Source organism: Amphiura filiformis, chromosome 12, assembly GCF_039555335.1.
Source record: "Amphiura filiformis chromosome 12, Afil_fr2py, whole genome shotgun sequence".
NCBI classification, from domain to species: domain Eukaryota; kingdom Metazoa; phylum Echinodermata; class Ophiuroidea; order Amphilepidida; family Amphiuridae; genus Amphiura; species Amphiura filiformis.
In genome coordinates, this window is record NC_092639.1 from 20,390,684 (window position 1) to 20,412,656 (window position 21,973).

The window sequence follows — 21,973 nt, forward strand, 5'->3', positions numbered from 1 at the left end:
AAAATCAGCACCCCCCCAAAAAATAAATCCTGGCTAAGGCCCTGTTTCTATCATATCCTGAACATTTGCACATTGCTTTCGTTTTTCATTTAAATGAAAACAGATAAAACTATGTAAATGATAATTATTATGCTTGCTTGATACAATTTATTACATTACAAGGGTATGATAAAATGAAAGTATCGGCTTTCCCTAACCGGGCAACGATAGTGCTGAGAAGACCAAATTAGATGTGGTGCCCACAGCCAGGGTTGCCAAAAGATTTCAGCCCGAATCGCGGGTCAAATAATCGAAAAGTCACCCAATTTTTCTCTTTACCATTGGTTTCTATGGGACAGGAAACTATCGGAAGTCGCGGGAGCCAATGTTGAAAAGTCGCCCAATTTTTTTCTTAACCATTGGTTTCTATGGGACAGGAAATTGTCATAAGTCGCGGGGAAAATCTTCAAAAGTCGCCCAATTGGGCTACCAAATTGTGGGTTTGGCAACCCTGCCCACAGCATTTATAGAGAGGGAGAACCGTGACTCCCTATACCGCCATATATACAATCGCGCTGTCAGCTACAAACGAACGAACAAAAACAATTCTGCATCTCATCTTTAGCATCTTGGTATCACGTGTAAGTCGCATCAAGTACGTCTCTCAAATGTGCCCATCATCCATGTCGCTCTTGCATGACAATGAATACCTCGCGCACATTCCGAGGGAAATCAACATTTTTGCTCCATACCTGTATCAAGATGGCGGTTGAGTCCCGGTTCTCCTTCTCTAATTCTGTGGTGGTGCCTTATATATGAGGGGCTATAAGTACAGACAGCAGCATCAAATCAGCATTAATTGTCAAATTGCACCAAACGATCTGAGATGTGTTACTACAAACCACAGACGAGAGAGATACAGACCGCGTGCAATCAGTCAAAGTCTCAGCATTACCCGATAATGAGGGACGATTGTTCCGCAAAATGCGACTGGCGAGACTGCTACGCAATTACCGCGTATTTTCATCGTCTATCGACTAATCGAGAAAGCACGCAACGATTAATCGAGTATACGCTGTTGTTAAACACAGCACGATCGAACAATTGGCCCTCATGAATATGCGAGAACTCACATCATACAATACACAGGCACTTTGACTGGTTGTACGAGGTCTGTATCTCTCTCGTCTGTGCTACAAACACACAGGAACTGGTCCTGTCCCGGGTCCTGTCTGCAATGGCTGCCCTATATACATTTTGGCAATTTCAGCATTCTAGTATTAAGTATACATCTTAAAATATGACCCATGGCAGCTATTGCAGATAGTGCCTTCTTTCACTAAACCCTCGATAAACATTATTTTACAGTCCAAGAGTCTCTCCGCTGAACATATCAGCTCCTCTGAAGATCCCTCGTTCCATTCCATCACTGTCTCTAGCTCCATACTGTCTACTTCCTTCGTAGAACTTGCACACATAATTGTTTGAGTTGCGAATGTACTTTGAAAAATCCATTGCATCTGTGACATTATCTGCAAACACGACACTGCCATTATGCAAAAATCCACCTTTTTCAAGTCTTTGCAAGTCTGGCACATAAGCATCCTCCTTATGATCTAGAAACACCATGTCAAGTGTTTCTATATTATAGTTGTGGTGCAGTTCAGGAATAATATCTTCGGTGTATCCAACAACAACTGTAACCTGTCACAAATAAATAAAACATTAACGATAAAGAACATTAAATCAAATCAATGCATAACCATACAAATCATTATCACATAACTAACCCAGAGGGGGCACTGGAAAATTAAAGTGGTAGGCTGGCGGGTTAGCATCATTTAGGGATTCAATCATGTTTCACCGTTGTTCATCACCGATTAACACCGATGCGTCCGCGTCGTCTGCATGGTCTACTTCGCTCGAATGGCCCTTGGTCGGACCTTTTCAAGTAAATGCCCAGGTAATTATTCTCACATTCATTGATTGCTTGATCGATTGACCATCTGACTGATTGACATTGATGGATTGATTGATTAAACAATTAGTTGATTGATTTTTTTTTTTTGTTCACAAATCCAAATGTATTTCGGTATAAAGATCTTAAACATACCTCAATGACGTTTCGTACTACACCGCAGTACTTTCTCAAATTGACTGATCAACTCTCACACTCCTCGTCTGTTTACTGCTGGAACTCGATGTTGGTGGCATTTTGGAGTGGAGTAATTGGTCATAAATGTGGGGTAGGAAGTGGTTGCCCTCGTCTCGGTTGAAAGTGTTGGCCCCCTTTTGCCAGATCAAGATGGCTTCCTTAATGTGTCTTCGTTTTCGGTTTTGTTCTTTATCTCTGATTTTTGCCTCTTCCCAACCAATTATGTGGTTTTCCTCCGCTATACATGGTTTGCTTTGGCTGATTTGTTTACCTCTCCTGTGACAGAGGCCTTTCTCTGAGATCTAGTGAATGCCTTATTAGAGGCTGCAGCTTCAGTCTGACGTCGAGTTCCAGCAGGAAACAGACGAGGAGTGTGAGAGTTGATCAGTCAATTTGAGAAAGTACTACGGTGTAGTACGAAACGTCATTGAGGTATGTTTAAGATCTTTATACCGAAATACATTTGGATTTGTACAAAAGAACATTTGCAAAATATGAATTATGAACAATCCTGATGAATTTATTTACGGATAGTTGATTGATTGATTGATTGAATGATTGAACATTTGCTGTTGTTTCCTACAAATAAGGGGTTTCACTACACACAGTGTCATCGACCCTATATCTTCATGGCAATAATCGCCATGGTAGGTTGAATCCACAGCCACGATTGGCCATTTGGTTCAGACCTTTGAAGCTCTTTGAGACGAATAATTAGTCGAGGGACATGACTAAGGCTACTCACAATAGCCGGGTTATTGATCTTGGTTGTGCGTGAATAAGCTTGTATACCCCATTGAGGTCAATGGTCATCGACTTTTATACTGCCTAGTAGTGAATGCAGCTGTACTACACGATGTAGTCCATACAGGACCAACGCAATATAAAATTAGAGTTTTGGTCCGATTTTGAGTTCAAAGCGCACGGCCAATTTTCAAAGCGCATTCTAGCGACCATCATATCTGTTCAACACGTATTTTCAAGTGTATGAGACCACATCTGGTTTCTTGAGAAAAATTCATTTACAGGAGATATTCATCATTTTCTAACCCGGTATCCGAAGATTTTCGTCTGATATCAAAATCGTGCATAGCAATTCACGTGTATCGATCCCGTGTATTAATTTTAGTGTCTCTGCTGCACCAAATAATTATTAGCCAGGCGGTGTCGGTGTGCTACATACCTTGTCTCCAAAGCCTGCTCTGTTAATAATCTTCTGCGCAATCTCGGCACTCTTTGTGTTAACTTCAACTGTAATAAGCTTTCCATCTGACGGCATGTTCTGAGCCATAATTATGGCAGAATAACCCAAGAACGTGCCAAGCTCTAAGGTCATCTTAGGCGACGCTTCTTGAACAACTTGAGCTAATATTGCAGCTGAAATAGTTTAATATAACATAAAGATTATAATTAGTAACTGACAAATCAAAAAAAGATTTTGCATGTGCAAATTCCTTAATACAAAATATTTGTGTGTGGTACCAAAGCAATGGCATGGGGCACCCAAAATAATTCCCTGGCAGACCTTGGTAGCACTTTTTCAAGTCAACACCCAGGTAATTATCATATTAAATTAAATTTCTCAGTACATAACAGTGAACCAAAGTCCATCATAATTTGAAACAAGAAACTAATTTTGCTTAATGTACATGTTCAGTCAATGGTGGTTGGTTATTAGTTGCTGTACACTAGAAACCATTGGTCAACGGTTATTGTTCACATATACAAGTCAACAAGGTACTTCAGAAGATGAGGAATTTCAAGAAGCACCATGCAGCAAACCTAACATGTTTGATAACTAATTCAAATCTGAAATCTCTTGGAAGGTTAATTTTGTCAACTTCATAGTACTTACTAGCAGATCACAATACAATAGGCCTTTTGAAATTTAGAGTTCTGCATAACAATGCTAAGTTTCTCTATTGCCAAGTTCCAGATTTGATTGAAATGTTCAACTGATGGGTTGGAGGTGTGAATCCTCCTTTGTGCTACTGAGAAACCAAATTGCTTAGGCTACTTGGTGTCTGTAAGTGGGTCGCAAATTCTGTCATTTGATTGACTAATTGTGGTACAATCCACCAAGAAACTGTAATCAATATCGTCACTGGGCGGGAAAAACCTCATATGTACTTTTTGCTCCTGAACATGGATGAAGCAAACCATTCAATATAATGTCTACACCTACAAGGCTTTATCCATGTTCGAGGGCCAAAAGTAAATATGAGATGTTTTCTGCATGTAATTTTGGCCCTTGAACATGGATGAAGCAACCTCTTCAATATAAAGTCTACACCTGCAAGGCTTTATCCATGTTCAAGGGCCAAAAGTACATATGATGTTTTTCCCGCCCAGTGACGATATGAAGTGTGATGATCAAAGTGGAACAATAATGTAATAAATGAGGCTGAAAACCCCAAACTTGAAAAAGCCACAAGTCTGCAAACTTAAGCAAGAGATGGCATAAAAAAATATGGCAGCCTACATGCTCAGCAAGCAGGATTGTATACTGGATAGAGCAGTTTGGAGAAAAAGCCACAAGTCTGCAAACTTTAGTGGCAGATGGCAGCCTACATGCTCCTCCCCAGTTTGATGCTCAGCTAGCAGGATTGTAGATTGGACAGAGCAGTTTGGAGAGCCATTATGGGAGTCCAACTACAAGTCGACCAAGGCTATAGATGAGTTGACCTCAATGTTTATCAACAAAGGCAAGGGACCGGTATATCGATGTGCTTCAGCGAACAGCATACAACCACTGCACTGTTCAATAGTCTTATTGTGATGTGGCGGGAGGTTTAAAAGCACGGGCCCTGAACAAAATATGATGCGCACGATACTGCCAGGCAAAAACAAAGGAAATTGTGATGATGCGTAAGATACTGCCAGGCAATGACGTTAGAAGTCAACTCATCTATAAGCAAGCAAGGCAAATAAAACTCACACAATGGATGAAAATCTCTAAGAATCACATATTATGGATGAAAACCTAATAAAAAAATATAAAAAATAAACTTATCAAAAGCAGCTTACCTTTTTTATCCCCAATAGCCCATGTCCATTCATAGTTGTAGCAGTAATCATCAAATGCCGCAAGTACGCTGTCCGCATTACCCTCTTCTGAACGCCCTTCAACGTAATTCCATACTCTGTCTTGTAATGTATTCCTGTATAGAACATTCCTTACTTTGCTAAATATTCCATGATACACTCCCTCAGATTCCGGTAAATTTAAGTAAATATCTTTCTTTGATTTGTATTGATAAAGTCCGTACAGTCCCAAGCAGCCACTGCAGGCGCTGCAATGAGGGCGCCATATACACGATGATCCATGATTCATAGATTGTGCTCCAACTTGACCCTGCCAAGATAAGAACAGGGAATCAACTTCTAGTACCAGATTTTGTTATAATAAATTCCAACTTAAATAAACACAGCATGCACACAAAACCACATAAGTACCGTTTGGTTCAATACCACCAACTGCTTAGTTTTCAATGGAAAAATGGCTAATTTCAGGCAGAATTTTCTCATATTCAGAACTCTCTCAGTTAAATGCCAATAACACCAGATGAAACTAGATGATTTAGATGCCAAATAATCAAAAACTCAATATAGGTTGACCTGAGTCTTTTCTTGTTTTAACACACTGAACCGTAAATGTCAGTGCACCCTCAAGACTGAAAGCTACAATTAGGTAGGGCGAATATTGACTAAAAACCGATGCTGTGTGGATGAATTTTGGTAATATTTCAACAAAAATGACATATGAGAGAAAATATACCATTTCAAAGCATCAAAACCCAAAATGTACTTTTGTTGCTATATAATAGTAAAATACAGTGACTTTAAAGCAGCTTTTCAGATGGCACATTTGTTATGGAATCGGATAGCATCGTTTGTATAGTATTTTTTGTGGGAAATGAGAGCACATCAGACATATCAAATTGCATTCTGAATACGAGGAATGTCCTGATTATAACATTTTTTTTTTTTAAGTTCGGAATATAATACAAATCTTATGGCAAATTATTAAAAATTTACATTTTTTGATATTTTTGATATTTTTAAAACAGTCCTTAAAGTAAACTTTATCAATCTAATGATAGAGTGTATGTAGCTGGGAGAAGAAGCCATCCATTATTACTACTTGGTCTTTTGGGGGAAAAATGTATTTCTTCAATACGTAAGGTCAAAATGTTCAAATGATGGACGGTTTTCCTCCCAGCTACATACATACTTCGAGGACTGTTAAATATCAAAAATATCAATTTTTAATAATTTGCATAAAATTTGTATTATTCTGTCGGTCGGACATCCGGGCTATCTCTAGTCTCGGGCCCAAACTGCATGTGGCTCACGGTTTGTTGTGAACAACAGAAACCGACTGTGAAGGAGGCTACATAGCGATGTTGCTGGAGTGACATTCAATTTCGAAAAAAACGACACTCGACCATGGAATTTAATTTTAAGTTTGTCAGTATATAAACGGTAAATCAAGTAAGTTTCTTCCACTCTGAAGACTTAGAAACGGTTGTTTGATTCCACTGACTATTTGCGATCGAAATTTACATTACACCAATGACAGAAATCATCAACAAAAATCGAATCAGGGACTTGTTTTCACTCGAACATCATCAACCGGAAGTGACGTGACACGGACCGACAGAATATCGCGAATTTCAACAAATCAAAATTATTTGATATCAGGACATTCCGTGTTCTTCAAAATCAATTTAGTGGTGTATGATGTGCTCTCAGGTCCACCAAAATAATGTGCAAACATTGCTATTCGATCCCTTAAGATTTGGAGCAAACATTAGTATCCCAACAAACAAACCAACATTTTTTAAATGCTATAAATGTATTTTAGTTGTGTTTGCTGAGATGTTAAGAGTGTGCTTTTGTTAACATCCTTCATGGAGGGATACACAAAAGAAATTTGTCATCTGCAACGCATACTGTTGTATCTCAAAAGGCTGCCTTGTATGTTTTTTTTCTTATTGTCGCCTTACTTTAATGAGATACACTGTAAAATTCACTTTATTTAATAATTTTGAGGTATTATCACAATATTACAATCCCATGTCCATTCATAAAAGAAAGAAGCATGCAGAAAATATAAAATAACAATATGAAATACAACAATGATAATAAAAATAACATAAAGCAGCCTTTTGAGAGACAACAGAATCAGACAGTGGAGACAGAAGAACTGTGGCTGGCTGTATTTACTGGACAGGACCAACAAGATTGCAGATAGCATAAAAAACATATAAACGCTATAGTTGGGTGTTGTGTGGGTCTGCGCTCTACGACAAAAGCTTTGATCATCTGTGGCAAAGCCAATAAAACCAATTTCTGCCATTACATGTTCATAGGGGTGGGTGTGTGTGCGTGTACAGATACTTCCGAGGACTCCGACATAACAACACACCTAGGACTTTTTTTACCGAGGACCTAAACACGCGTCCTCGCTACGCAAACCTCGTTAAAATGTGAAAAATGAGGTCTCATACCCTACTACCCCCTCTATAGCTTAACATCCTCATAGTGTTAACCGGAATCTAATTTGTTCGGTATTACCAACTTCTTGAGCACTTGACATGACAACGTACAGACACACCGACTACACACACACATTTGGACTTGTAAAATTTCGTCTTTTTTTTTTTTTTGGTCCTCGGAAATATTTGTAATGCACGAGGGCGTGTGTTTGTTATTTGATGATAGCAAACAAGTCATTAAAATAATATCAAGTTTACAAAAGCAGTAAAATATGTCATATTTATTCCATGTATCCATATCAATAACACAAGATACACAATGTTATGCATTTTACAATGTTATATTATTACCAGTCTATCATGAGTTGAAAGATGCATCATTCAATTTCATGATTCAGTATGGTGCGTGAAATGGAATAATCTGTCTTTCACTGAGTGATTATATTTCTACTATTACCCAAATTCAAGACACTTTGATTTATACCACTCATATATGAAGAGCTTGTTTCCCAATCATGTTAAGTCCACAAACACATGTTTCTGATTTACCTGTGTGCGATATTGCAATGGGTTGTGATGTTATAGGCATAGTAATTTCAGTTGGATGCACCATTACAAAGCAAACAGTGGATGGATGCACAGTAACAATACTGTGTAAGGCCTTTGGTTCCCAAATGAGAACAACAGTCTGCATATTGTTATGCAACATTGTTGTGGTAAATAATGGCTTGTTGATGGTACAACTCATTGTTGCTAATGTCAAACTTGTCAAAGTAATTGTGATTGTATCACACAAGTAAATGAGAAACATGTGGTTGTGGACTTAACATGGTTTGGAAACAAGCTCTTCATATGTCACCAAATCTGATCCAATCAGGCTAAAATCGAGGAAAAAACCAATAAAAAACATAAAATGGACATATAAAAGGTTCATAACTTTGCAACCAAGTATTCAAGAGACCTGGGAATTCAACATCAGTAAGTGTAGGTACAGAGCAAGTTAGTATTGGTAGTAACTCAATTTTCAAAATGTCCGACTCTGCCAGAGTGGATGAGATCCGGTCACATAAACATTCTACCACATTTCAAGAATATTTCATACTCAATTTGTCAACACAACACCAAGTTATATTTCACATTAATTACCCATAACTGTTTTGGAGTTTAAAGACAACGCGGTAGTCGTCCTTGCACATGTACCTGACCCCGGCAATATTACACACATATCATAGTTCATCAACATTTCTTTCGAGTTGTAGGCTTTATGGTTAAAAAAGTATCATTGGTCATTACAAAATAAGGTATGTGGATCACATGCATGCACATGATGGGTAGTTCCTACATTTCGACTGTTCAGTGCCACAAGTGGGCAAGAGCAATAGCTGCCTTGTGAACATTTGGCAATTTACACACAGTAGGCCTATATAATTTTCATCTACACGTGGCAGCTACACACTGGAGCTATTGCACTTAACCCACTTCTGGCACTGAGCAGTTGATTTATTTGAGGTGTCTGTGTTATACTGAATATGGTCCTTATCATTATATTTATATGACAGTGCTCTCAGCTCCTGCATGGCAGTCCCGAATGTTGAAAACACCCTTTTGGAAATTTGGGACTTTTTTGCCTATCCATAATATCAATTTTGGTCCCGGAATTTTGGTCAATTTGAAAATTAATTTGAGTTCAAATGGCAATGTGACCTGCTCCAACAAAACCAGAAACCTGTTATTTAATTTCAGGCCAGGTCCTTGAAATCCATGGGAACGCGGCCGCGCCGCTCTCAGAAAAAAAAATTGGAAGTCCCCAACAATTAAAATAGGTCATCATAATTATACAAAATGCATGCATGGAACCTATATATTTATCAAATTTCTAACCTGCAAGAAAAAAGCTGTTGCATGCAAGAAAACAAATTCTTACCCAGAAGAAAAACCTTATGCAATTAAAATGTATTTTTATATTTTCAGCATTTTTTTTTTTTTTTTTTTTCCAAAATTATGTGAAAGGTTTCTCCTTAATATAAAAGATAACTATTTTGATAAGATGATGCTAAATAAAGTAATTGAAACTTTATTAATATATATATTCATGCATTTAATAATAATAATGCTAAATATGCTCTTTATGTATGTAGCACACCGTCGACATCCCTATATCTTCGTGTTAAAAATTGCCGTGGTAGTACGATAAATCCTCACGTTTTTCAACAACTACGCATGGTGATTTTGAGCTATTTTGTTTGAGATAGGCCGTGCGACTCAGGCTATGCATACAATTTGAGATTTTGAGAGCCGGCCACACTGTTTCTATTCTATGTTTTACGATTTTCGCATGATCAGTATATGGCTGGTCAGTAATCGCCATTAACGTGGAGCTGCTACTGCCAGTAGCTTACTTTTTTTTCAACCGGAGCTAAATTGACCAATCATGTTAGATCTTTTCATTACGCTGGAGCCAGTTGATGCATCATCGTTCCAGAGAGAAAAACTCTTGCCAAAATTAATGTTTACTATGTGGATTTTAAATGAATCGAATGTAAATAAACCACAAACAGTTGTACAGGATCAATACCATTGTTTGATTAGTGTATAGTCAATTACCTTGCATGCATGTGCCATGTGTGTGGCGTGTTTGTTTGTTTGTCTACTGTGTCAGGCCAGGATCACTGACACCCACGGTACTGATACTGTCATACTATCACGGTGATCATATTGTTGAATGTTGTTGACTTTAAAATAATCATGATGCAGTCATGTCTACAGTAGAATTCACCACGACCTTTGAAGGACTTAAACCCCATTAAAAGCTATTAAACCAAGATAACACTCAATGAAAACAGCTCAACTATGTTACATCAGATCTTCTCTGGTTAAATACACACTGCACTTGTGTCTGTTTTACCTGTGCAATGAACAATGAGCTGGTATTATAGTTTCAGTTGGGTGAATGATTATAAAGCTTAACGCAAGGTAACAATACTGTCTGGGCTTTTGTTTACTTAAATGAGACAATAGTCTGCTTATTGTTAACCAGCGTTCTTGAAAATGAGAAGCATAATGGTTTGCAGACTTAACACGGTTTAGAAATAATTTGTTCATATTTTTTGGTGTTATCTGTCGTTTACATTTCCTTCCTAAAACACAAAAGTACCAATATTTCCAAACACCTAAATTAGCTAAAAATTTAGGAAATGTTACAAAACTATATTTTCTAGAATTTCAGAGAATACTTTAAATATTGACTGGTTATTTTTACACAGTGACGCCATATAGGCAATGGCATAATACTTCTAACATACACTAGGTCACGCGTCAATGGTGAGCGCACTGAGTATTGTGTACTAGGAAAACGGGCAGTACCGTAACTACAGTATGTATGGCCTACTACTAGTATATAAAGTAAATCCGAACTGGTTTGCTGAAGGTCGAATTCCAGAGCCACGCCACGCAAAGATGTACAAATCAGCCTGAATTGTGTGCATCGCTTACCACCACGCTGCCTAGCTATATAGTTGTGTACAATACTGTATGAGTTTCTTGTGAGTGCATGTCCATCTTAATAATAAGTCGGTTCGTACTTTTCATAAATTACTTTTTGAATCATAACTATCGTGACCGAGGATATCTTGCAACTACGTGAAGCTCGTCTGGCAAATTCTTAATGACTAAATTCGCTTCACGTAATGAGTAAGTCGTACTTGATTGGTCAGTTTTGCCTCCGAGTAATGAAAAACTCTAACATGATTGGTCAATTTGGCTCCACGGAACAAAAAGTCAGCTACGCCAGTAGCAGCTCCATCGTTAATGGCGGTTGCGCCTACCATATCAGTATCCCATATGATATTTCTATTGTAAGAAAATTTTATTTGTTGTCACGTAAATCACAGGTTTCGTTTAAATGTACTAACTGGAAATTAAATGTACTAATTAGTGAGGACCGGTATTTTGCTGTGGATATGTTTAACTGCAATTTGCGGGTAAAAAATTTGAAATCCTGGGTAAAAATTTTGATAATATTCAACTCTTTGAGAAAATTATTTTATAAAGGAATGCTGGTAAAGCCAGGTGCAACACAATGTACATTATTGACACACTATCACGCTCTTTATCTTCGTCAATAATAGAATAATCGATTTCAATCGAATTGAATGCATGAGTTTGTAGTTGACTACTGAGCGACCTAAGCGATCGATTGCTAGCCAATCAGATAGAACTCCTTTTCTTGCGCTTCAGTGAAATACCACTCGCCTGTCGCTCACTACCACTCGCCTGTCGCTCACCAACGGAGTATTAAATTTATATTTATCGATAGGACGCCGACGGTGTGTGTAGTGCTATATAAATGCCTCAAATGTATGTATGTATGTATAGGTCCGATTTTGGGGTGAAACCAATTTCACCCCTAATTCCCTTTTGGGGGTTGAGGCAAGGGTGTTGGGCTAGTTGGGCTTGGGTGGGATTGTGAGATGGGTTAGAGTTTGTGTAAGGTCAAGAAAAACATTGTTAAAAAATTGAAATTTGAAAAAAAAAACATTTTTCGGTTTATATCTGTCTTATATAGTCGGTTTTTACAATACCGATTATGCCTACTATTTTAGTACCCTGCAGACAAGGCGGTCAAGAATTTCACAAATTTCACCAAAAATTTAAAGCAACACAGAAACAGGAAATATTTTTCCTATAACTGATGAAATATAAAAAATATAATACTTTAAAAAAATAAATGCACACAAAATTCTAACACAAAAATTCCATGTATGACACTTAATCTTCAGACACTTTATTCCATGCAACTTATGTACTATCATATATGACACGATCTGGTCCATGGGTGCCAAAGGCGGCAAATTGAGATAAAGGCAAAAATATGGAGTCAAAAACAACCAAATACAAATGAAAACAAACCTCACAAAACTTCATAACTTTATAACCAAGTATGCTAGACCTTTGGTATTTTCAGGATGTGATAGCCCAATGTTTGTGTAAGGTAATAATTACTGGAACTCATTTTTCAAAAATGCCTCCTTTGGAGCAGATCATGTCACATAATTATGCAACCTGAGTCACCTGATCTGATCCACTCAGGCAAAAGTCGGAAATTGAGTTACTACCATTACTAACTTGCCCAGTTCCTACACTTACATATGTAGAATACCCACATCTCTTGAATACTAGTACTTGGTTGTAAAGTTATGAACCTTTTATATCTATCCATTTTTTTATGTTTTTTGTTGTTTTCTCTCCTCATTTTTGCCTATATCTCAGTTTCATTTTTGCCAACTTTAGCCTGATTGGATCTGGTCACATATAGGCTTATACCTTTAGAAGGCTTATACTGGCCCATTCCAGTTGACATTATATAAACCCCATATGGCCAACTGCATGCTATACATTGTACACTTCTCCATGATTTTCCTAGCCAAAAGAAAATGTATTCTGGTTTACACATTGAAAGACACCATGTGTCTCATCTCAAGTTGAGAGTAACGCCATGTTGGATTTTGTTGTGGCAGACTCAATTCAGTGTGTTTATGTGGTTGCATCACCAGCGTACAAACAATTCGCCCTTCTATGAGTGTATACACCCCGCTTGATTAGGTTATTATTCTCAACTTGAGACAAAACACAGTATATCAGCTGCCATATCAAAAAATCTTAAAAAATCATCAAAATGTGATTTGAGCATTTTTTTCAAGAGTATTTATAGGTGTGCAAACATACCCTGCAGACAATGAAACTAAACTGACCTACTAATAAGGGTAAAAGGTCAAAATTTTAGTCTATGTTGGATGACTCTTTCCATACATACGGAATATAGCTTACATACAATTGAACATAGCTTCAAATTTATCAACAATGCCTGTTTTTTTTTCTGTTGCCAAAATCTTTTAAAAAAAAAAAAACCCCTACAGTAGAAATTTCAATTGAATGAACAGCCTGACAGTGTGTGTGACGATATTTTTCGTACACTGTGCAATGTACTCCAGCATGTGCGACTGTGGGTGCATAACACGGAAGTAAATCCAACCATGCCAACTCAATTGGTTAGTATTGTATCCAAGGTCGTGCGTTCGCATTGTAGTTTGAAATAAACAATATACGATAGCAGTTGGATCGAGTACAGCTGTTGAATGCTGTGTTAAAATTAAAATTCCTACCGTAAAGTCAAGGAGGGAAAAGCACTGTTCTACAGACCCGACCTACCCAATATTTAGCATTTTGGAGATTTGTCAAGCTTTTGGATTATTTGGCATCCTCCTTGTCATTATATATCCCTGGAAGACGAGGACTTCGATCTGCCACCGATGCCACTCGCCTGCATGTGCCCAAACTCCACTACTGCTTCATTTAAGTCAGCCGCTGATAAGGCTTTTGCTTTCACAGCTCCTAAGTTGTGGAACCAGCTACCTGTTTCTGTCCGCTCCTCCAACTCTTTGCCAGTGTTCAAAAAAGGGCTGAAAACATTCTTGTTTTCAGAAATATAATTGCTTTTATTGCATTTGCTTATATTCTGTCATGTTTTTGCTATATTTTTCTTGCTATGTTGTATTGAGCGCTGTGATCATTTGAAATGGCGCTATATAAAAGCCTATTGTATGTATGTATGTATGTATGTCTCACCTCCTTTTTTAACCAAATTGACGGTAATAACTCTTGTAGTGAGGGATCAATATTCAACCACAAATTGCCACAAGCAAAACTGACTTCCTGGTAACCAAATACCATACAAGATTTTACACCATACAAGTATTACTCATGATAAATAGATATCAATTATTATAATGAATGGAATGCATCTTTAACATTGCTGGACATGATAAGTTTCACAGCTAAAGAATTGAATTTTGAATACATTATATATATCAAAATCTAGGTTGCTGAGCCCCATGTTACTGTTTCTGAAACAAGGTGAATTTAATGAAAGAATTTATTTTTGCTGATGATGTTAGATCCTGTAGGAACATTGGGCTATTCCAGTTAAAATCCACATTACCCCTGTGGAAAATTTTGGAACTATCTTCCACAGGGGAGTATGTTTTTCAAATGTAATTGATCAGAGTTAATCAATCCATACTCCCTCTGTATTATGGCTTTACCTATATCTTCCAGAACTGGAGTATTTCAAATGGAAGTTACCCAATTGTCTATTCTATTCAAAATTGATACTCCCTCTGTTAAATCTTCCACAAGGGTAGTGTGGATTTTAAATGGAATAGCCCATTAGCCATCTCAAAAGGTGAATGACGGTTGATGGTGAGGTTCACATACATCACCCCACATTCAACTTCACCCAATCTGTTCTAGCGGGGCCATCCTCGCATCACCCTGAATGAACTAGAATTCACCGGCCACCGTTTGCTTGGTAGAAACACACCGTAAAAGAGGTGCATTCATAAAACTATGTATTTCATAAACAAATAAAACAACATTCCAGTCTAGCTTTATCTTACAATTTTAATGGATTTTAACAAGATTTTGTAAATTTGGGTACAGATTATTTTGACTAACCCTGTATAAGCTGCAATACCAAACTGTACGGCAAAAACAGCAGTGATTTATAAGGTGCTATCCAGCAAACATAAAACATTTTACAGAAAAGTTTTATATCAAGGGTATAAAATGTTTTAATATCATTGATAAACATTTTTGAAAACTTGCTGTAAAACATTTTGACATGTTATGTAAGTGTTGACACTTACATTTTGCAAAGATATTTGCCTAAATGATTTATATATCGTCACTGGGCGGGAAAAACCTCGTATGTACTTTTGGCCCTTGAACATGGATAAAACCTTGTAGGTGTAGACTTTATATTGAAGAGGTTGCTTTATCCATGTTCAAGGGCCAAAAGTACATGCAGGAAACAGCTCATATTTACTTTTGGCCCTTGAACATGGATAAAGCCTTGTCGGTGTAGACTTTATATTGAATGGTTTGCTTCATCCATGTTCAAGGGCAAAAAGTACATATGACGATATATGGTGTGTCTCAAACCACAGTGGTCAGTAAATTCCTGTGATATGTGCGGATGCTTGTGGGTCTATCATGTTTATGCATGTGCGTAGCGCACTATAAATCACTGCACTTTATCTTTATCATGCTGAGTCCATTAGGAGGGCGAGTTAGCGCAGCGGTAATTCCCTCGCTTTGTACCACTGAGGTCCCGGGTTCAAGTCCCGGCGCGGCCCAAGGATTCATGTGCACTTGGTTTATCCCAATTCATGCTCGCTCTCGCAGGTTTTCTCCGGGATCTCCGGTTTCCTCCTGTATCGCAAAAATCGGTGATTAGTTGTTTGGTTATCAAAACTTCCTTCACCCAATGGAATTTGGGGAGCTGCACAGATAATTGGTGGATGTTACAATCTAAATGCGGATAGGTGTGCGCCGTTCGGCAGCAACCTAGTTGATGCGATCTGATGCGATCTTATTGTGATGATTCACCATTGCAGCGAAATTACAGCGCTTTGAGTCCTCTAAGATCTGGAGAAAGGCGCTTTATAAAAATAATTTATTATTATTATTTAAATTTATTATTAACGCTCCTAGTCTGCAACTGAATTTTTTTATTTAAAAAAATATTTTAAAAAACATGCAATTCTCAATTTAGAGAATAACAGGCCACTGCTCCGATTTCTCGAAGCTTGGCTAGTGGTGAAGCTTAATTCCTAAGCCAGTAGGCTCTAGGCCTACCAATGGTGATCCATTTGATTGATTTATCTTTGTAAGTGATATACAATGTAAAATTGTAAACACTGGTATATAGGACTAATTGGGCTTAAGCTTAGGAAGCCTGGCCACTAGCCATGCTTCGAGAAATTGGCTCTTTATGTCTACAAGCCCAATGTCTCCCCGCTAAACATATCAGCTCCTTTAAATATACCACGATCCATTCCGTCACTCACACCTGCAAAATACTCCACGTCTGCTTCGTAAAACTGACATTCGTAGTGACCCGACTTGCGAATATACTCCGAAAACCCTGGTGAACCTTCTCCGTCAACGTTGTCTGCAAATGCAACACTCCCGTTGTGCAAAAATCCACCTTTCTCAAGTCTCTGTAAGTCGGCAACGTAGCCCGTCTTGAAATGGTCTAGAAACACCATGTCAAGTGTTTCTACATCATAATCATGGTGAAGATTGGGGATGACATCGTATGAAAATGCATTAATGACTGTGACCTGAAAAAGAAGAGACCAAAAATCAATATTATTTATCACCAATGAGCATATGCAGCATAATATGGTTATAGGTTTTGTCACTTCTTTCTATTTTTTCAATATATGTAAAAGGATTCACTTGTCGGCTGCTACATTTCTAGTGGAGCTCACTAATTCCAATCATTTTTAAGTCATATGGTTTAGGAATCTCAAGTGGTGGTATTATATTCATCTCAAGTCACATAGTTTAGGAATATTCATGTACATGTACATGTATATGTACATGGCCCACCAGTGGATCTTCTGCGATCCCTACGCAGAACTTCAGACAGTGGATTAACTGCCCACGGTGGACGCAAGGAATCCACAATCAGATTTTCTGCGCACATGCACAGAAAATCCTCCGTATATAGCGACAGTGGAGTAATTCTGCGCAGTCGCAGGGAATCCACTGGCGGACTTTTCGACGCACACGCAATTGGCTAATTACATGATCTTATCATCTGACTTACCAATCAACATGGACTTTTTTTTCTTACTAAAAAATCAAAATAATGGCCGCAAAGCGGCCATCGTGTTTAGGCCATTAACGTCGCACTTGCGCTACGCAGGGGGTGTCTCAGAAGTGAGAAACTTTTGCAAACTGAAGGCCCAATTGATGATATTTGGTGCACTATTCTGGCACTATATTATTGTGTACAATTTTAGTTTGAAAAATCCGAAAATGGGTTAAATGAAGGCCCAAATTGAAGCCATTCGAGGATATTATTAATTATTGCTTTTAGTGTTGGGTCCCCAAACCAGAAGCAAAAAGGGGAATTTGTTTATCCACAGGCCTACACACTGTGTATTAACACAGGGGAGTTGGAAAATTTTGCAAAATGAAAGTCCAATTGAAGCCATTTCGTGCATAATTTTTTACACTTTCTTTAAGCATGTTTTAAAAGGGTCTAGAATAGAGATTCGGTTATTTATGTTCATCCAGACATGTTACACAGTACACACAGCACATTATGAGTTAAAAAGTGGGGGGGGCAGGCACTCCCCAGACAAAAAAGTGGAGGGCCCCCTGCCCCCCCAGTTCCACCACCGATGCTCAAAACATGCTATGGCCCACCTTATGACCAATCAAAATAGTTCTTAGAGGCTGATAATATGGCCTGTACATGTAGTTAACTTCTTCAGTTACGGTACATACCTTGTCCCCAAAGCCTGCTCTGCTGATAATCTTCTTTGCAATCTCAGCACTCTTTGGGTTAGCTTCAACTGTAATAAGCTTTCCATCTGACGGCATGTTCTGAGCAATGATTATGGCAGAATAACCCAAGAATGTACCAAGCTCTAAGGTTACCTTGGGCTTTGCTTCTTGCACAACTTTAGCTAAGATGGCAGCTGTCAAAAAAAAAAAGATTTTACATAATCCAGTCAGACAAGTGTAATGAAAAAATACCTTCAAAAACAAAAATCCCCTCCACTATGAGTGGTAAAATTTTGAGCACAATAAAATCAACATGAAAATAAAAAAATAAATATTGGTATTTATACAGCGCCTTTCACATGTGCACATGTACCAAAGCGCTTTACATTTATTCCGCCGTCGTTAGAATATGTCAGCTACCATACAATGCCCAAGGCATGCTCATACCTTTGGGCGGCGCTCAATGGACAATATTCATAACAGCTCCCCATTTCACCCCTGGGTAAAGAGAAGCAAGTAAGGTAAAGAGTGCCTTGCCCAAGAGCACAGCACAATGGCACAGCCGGGGCTCGAACTCGCAATCCACCGATTGCAAGGCAGAGCCTGTACCGCTGTGCCACCGCGCCCCCATTGAACGTCACCAGAATTTTTCTAGCTGCAATATGACAAACTTGTGTGAAAAGATATCGGAATTATTGAGTAATTAACCCCCTGAGCACTACCTGCCTATCTAACATTGCCTCTGATTGGTCAATACACGATATCTTTACTTCAATCACCAATCAGAATGGAGCTTTGCAAATAATTCACCCCAATTTTTTTTGCGTGGTGCAATTATTCTAACAATGTTGCTGATTGGTCCAATTGATAATAATGAAAACTTCTTTTTGGCCAATCGGCAGGTAGTTCTCATGGGGTTAATGAAGTTTGGTGTGAATATGTAAGTTGGAGTGTCATTTACTCTGTAAAAGAATAAGCTTAAATGGATATTAATTATGTATTTACATTCTCCGAATTTAAAATTTCCAAATTGAGGCAAAAGTATATAGGAAGATGACGAAGAAGATAAATTTTTGATTTAAATCTCACCTTTTTTGTCTCCAATAGCCCATGTCCATTCATAGTTATAGCAGTAATCATCAAACGCTGCCAGCACGCTGTCCGCATTACCTTCCTCTGAGCGGGCCTCTATGTAATTCCACAGACGATCCTGAATAGTATTGCGATAGATAAAGTTCCGAGCCTTGACAAAAAGACCCCTAAATGTTCCGCGTCCCCCAGAATACGGAACGTTAAACCAAAAATACAAGCTCTTCTTGCTTCTGTATGCATACAATGCATAGAGTCCAACAGCTACCGCAGGAGCAGCAACGAGGGCGCCATACAAACGACGATCCATGATTCACTGACCAACCACACGCAACCAGGCCCTGCCAAGCATCAATGAACATTATAATATCATTATTCATGCCTTTTTTACAATTAATCACAAACAAAATTTTGCATAATTTTTTTTACATATGGGCACTTTTTTTTTAAATCTAATTTTTGTGTTGTTGAATATTGCATACAAAAGTGCTCCTCTTATCATTCGTACCACATAAAACTAAAATTCAGCTGATCAACTACTAGCATGCTGAATAAATTTGAGATCTTTATTCATCTTTATGCAATGTTATTTATTCAACTGAAATCAACCACGCATCCTTTTTCAGTTGAACAGGAAATGGCCTGAAAAATTTATACAGATCATTCTCAAAAGTACAAATACAATGAAGCGAAGACTTTGGAAATGAGAAGCAGTCATGGTTAGTGTTGTTGGTCAGTGATCTTGGATTTTTAACAAAACCCAACTTATTCTCTTCTCCAATATGCTGGCGAAGTTATGTAATAATCGGATTAACTACCATAGCAACAGATAAAAACAATTTTTGAATATTCCGCGCTGCACTTGTACGTTCACGCAGTACCTCTGCATTGAACCATATCATGCTGATCACTCGCACAGGTAAGATTAGTATCTTTGAAAAGACCAGTATTGTATTCAATCTATGATTGCAGGTATACACAGGTGATGAGTGCAACCTGCTTGTAGTGCAGCGCGATATATTCACAATTGTTTTCACCAATTGCTCGGGTAGTTAATCCGTTTTATTACATCACTTCGCCAGCGTATTCCATGAAGTAGAAATTATTCATAATCATGGCTCAATACACCTTTTTGCATAATTGACCACTTTGTTGCCGTTGGCAGGGTTTGGCCCTGCTAACTCTAATTAGGCTGGAGGAGGCGAAGTGGAGAACTAAAAGTGAGGCCAAAGATGTTTTAAATCACATACATCCAATTACGCAGTTAAGTTAATTTGCCAAGTAACTATAAGGACTCACTAACTAGCTCAGACTTGGTACATACAGTACAAGCACAATAGAAGTATTGTCTTTAGCATTTTGCTCATTTTAATCTGTATAATTAATTACCGGTATAGGGTTAATTTCTTGAAAAATTAAAATTTCTTGAAAAATTAAAATTAACTCTAATAGCATGCGCATATTTTGGTGGGGGAAAAAAAGGAGGCGGCTAAAAAAAAAAAAGGGCGGAAAATGTGAAAAGGATAAAAAATAGTGAAAAAATGGTACTATATATCAAAATATGTTGGTTTTAGGGAGCTAACGCCTATAATCCTTTTTTTTTTTTTTTTTTTTTTTTTCGTCACTTTTTCAAACCTTTTCGGTTGTTGAGCAAGGGGCGGCAAAATTGAATTTTCTACAGCCCCCGGGGTAGGAGCGCCACGCCACGGCACGCCACTGTGAATAGCCTCAAGTGGTAAATTATAAAAAAGGTGTAATATGAGGTGAGATTATGAGCCAAATATCAAGTCTTAAAAATACCCATAGGCGTAGATCCATAATTCCACATATGCGATGATCTGATCAGACCAAAGTTGGCAATAATGAAATTGAGATATAGACGAATCCAACAAGCCAAGTAATGGTCAGGATTTGGTCGGCCATTATTGGGTCCCCGCAACACCAAACACTAAACTGGTGTTGTGACTGCCCAATTGGGTGGATCAAAGCTGCTTAAAAATCAATGTTAGATTCTTTTGTGTTGTAAACTGTCATCATTCTTTTGTCTACGTGTAACACAGGTGATACATGTAGAATGCAGTTTAAAATAGCCTCCAAGGCCGCATAATTTCACATTTGAGGTGATATTGAGGTGTAGGAATGTGTGAAATTGGATTCGTCTATAGGCAAAAATAAGAAGCTCATATTTGCTTATTTTCACATCAGCAAGCTTAGGTGCTGATCAAGTTATAAATGGTAATAACTCAATTTTCAAAATTTTCAACTTTGGTCTGCTTTGGATCAAATCATGTCGCATTATGAAATCTAGACTATGCCATAGTCAAATTTTATTAAAAATATGTTATTATTAGTCATGATGAACCCATTTCGATGAACTCAAAATTATACTGATGTTTATTAAAATTAAAGTATTCAATAGTAAAATGGTCATAAAGAGTTAAAAATATCAGACGATTAGTGGCAATAAAAGTAATTGAATGCAACATTATCTTGCATAATTATAACGGCTCACTTTAATACTGAACAATTCTGATTTTGGAATCTACCAGTTTATTAATAGCAAACCCCGAAATTTCGACTATGAACTTTGAATTGTAAGCAGAACTTTACCCCCTGGACTTTGCTCTCTAAAAACACACTGTCAAGCATACTTGTTTATCAGTCCATTAACCACAAGTACGCAGCTAGATGTTTGATGAGAGATTAACTTTCGCGTCTACACAAAAAGCGCCGCAAATACCACAGACAGTTGTTTACGGTGTAGTTAATGGTAATGGCGCGGGCCCAGACGATTTAAACCATAGCGAGGTATGGGCGACCAATCACAAGGCAGATCCATTTAAAGATGCATTACATCATGCCCAATTTTAGTTAGGCCAGAAATTGGCCT

The 21,973-nt window shown here is 37.9% G+C and overlaps 1 protein-coding gene across 2 annotated transcripts; it reads right to left on the reverse strand.

Moving 5' to 3' along the window:
- Positions 1–1,209: 1,209 nt before the first annotated feature.
- On the reverse strand, positions 1,210–20,109 carry LOC140165921 (catechol O-methyltransferase-like). Of its 2 annotated transcripts, none has more exons than XM_072189265.1 (3): positions 19,084–20,109; positions 17,995–18,188; positions 1,210–1,683 (listed from the first exon to the last, which is right to left on the reverse strand). In XM_072189265.1, the coding sequence occupies exons 1-3, from the start codon at positions 19,391–19,393 to the stop codon at positions 1,342–1,344; spliced, it is 846 nt and encodes a 281-aa protein (XP_072045366.1). In that variant the 5' UTR covers positions 19,394–20,109; the 3' UTR covers positions 1,210–1,341. The 2 variants fall into 2 exon arrangements, with proteins under 2 accessions (XP_072045366.1, XP_072045365.1); XM_072189264.1 differs by lacking the exon at positions 1,210–1,683 and adding an exon at positions 16,189–16,817 and having other exon boundaries at positions 19,084–19,493.
- Positions 20,110–21,973: the final 1,864 nt, after the last annotated feature.

What these genes read in the sequence shown, in the direction of transcription:
- LOC140165921 (XM_072189264.1), bottom strand. Translation starts at nt 19,393, where the DNA reads ATGGATCGTCGTTTGTATGGCGCCCTCGTTGCTGCTCCTGCGGTAGCT. An exon ending in GGCTATTGGAGACAAAAAAG is followed by an intron (nt 18,189 to 19,083) that starts GTGAGATTTAAA and finishes TTTTTTTGACAG; the next exon opens with CTGCCATCTTAGCTAAAGTT. An exon ending in GAGCAGGCTTTGGGGACAAG is followed by an intron (nt 16,818 to 17,994) that starts GTATGTACCGTA and finishes CTTCTTTTTCAG; the next exon opens with GTCACAGTCATTAATGCATT.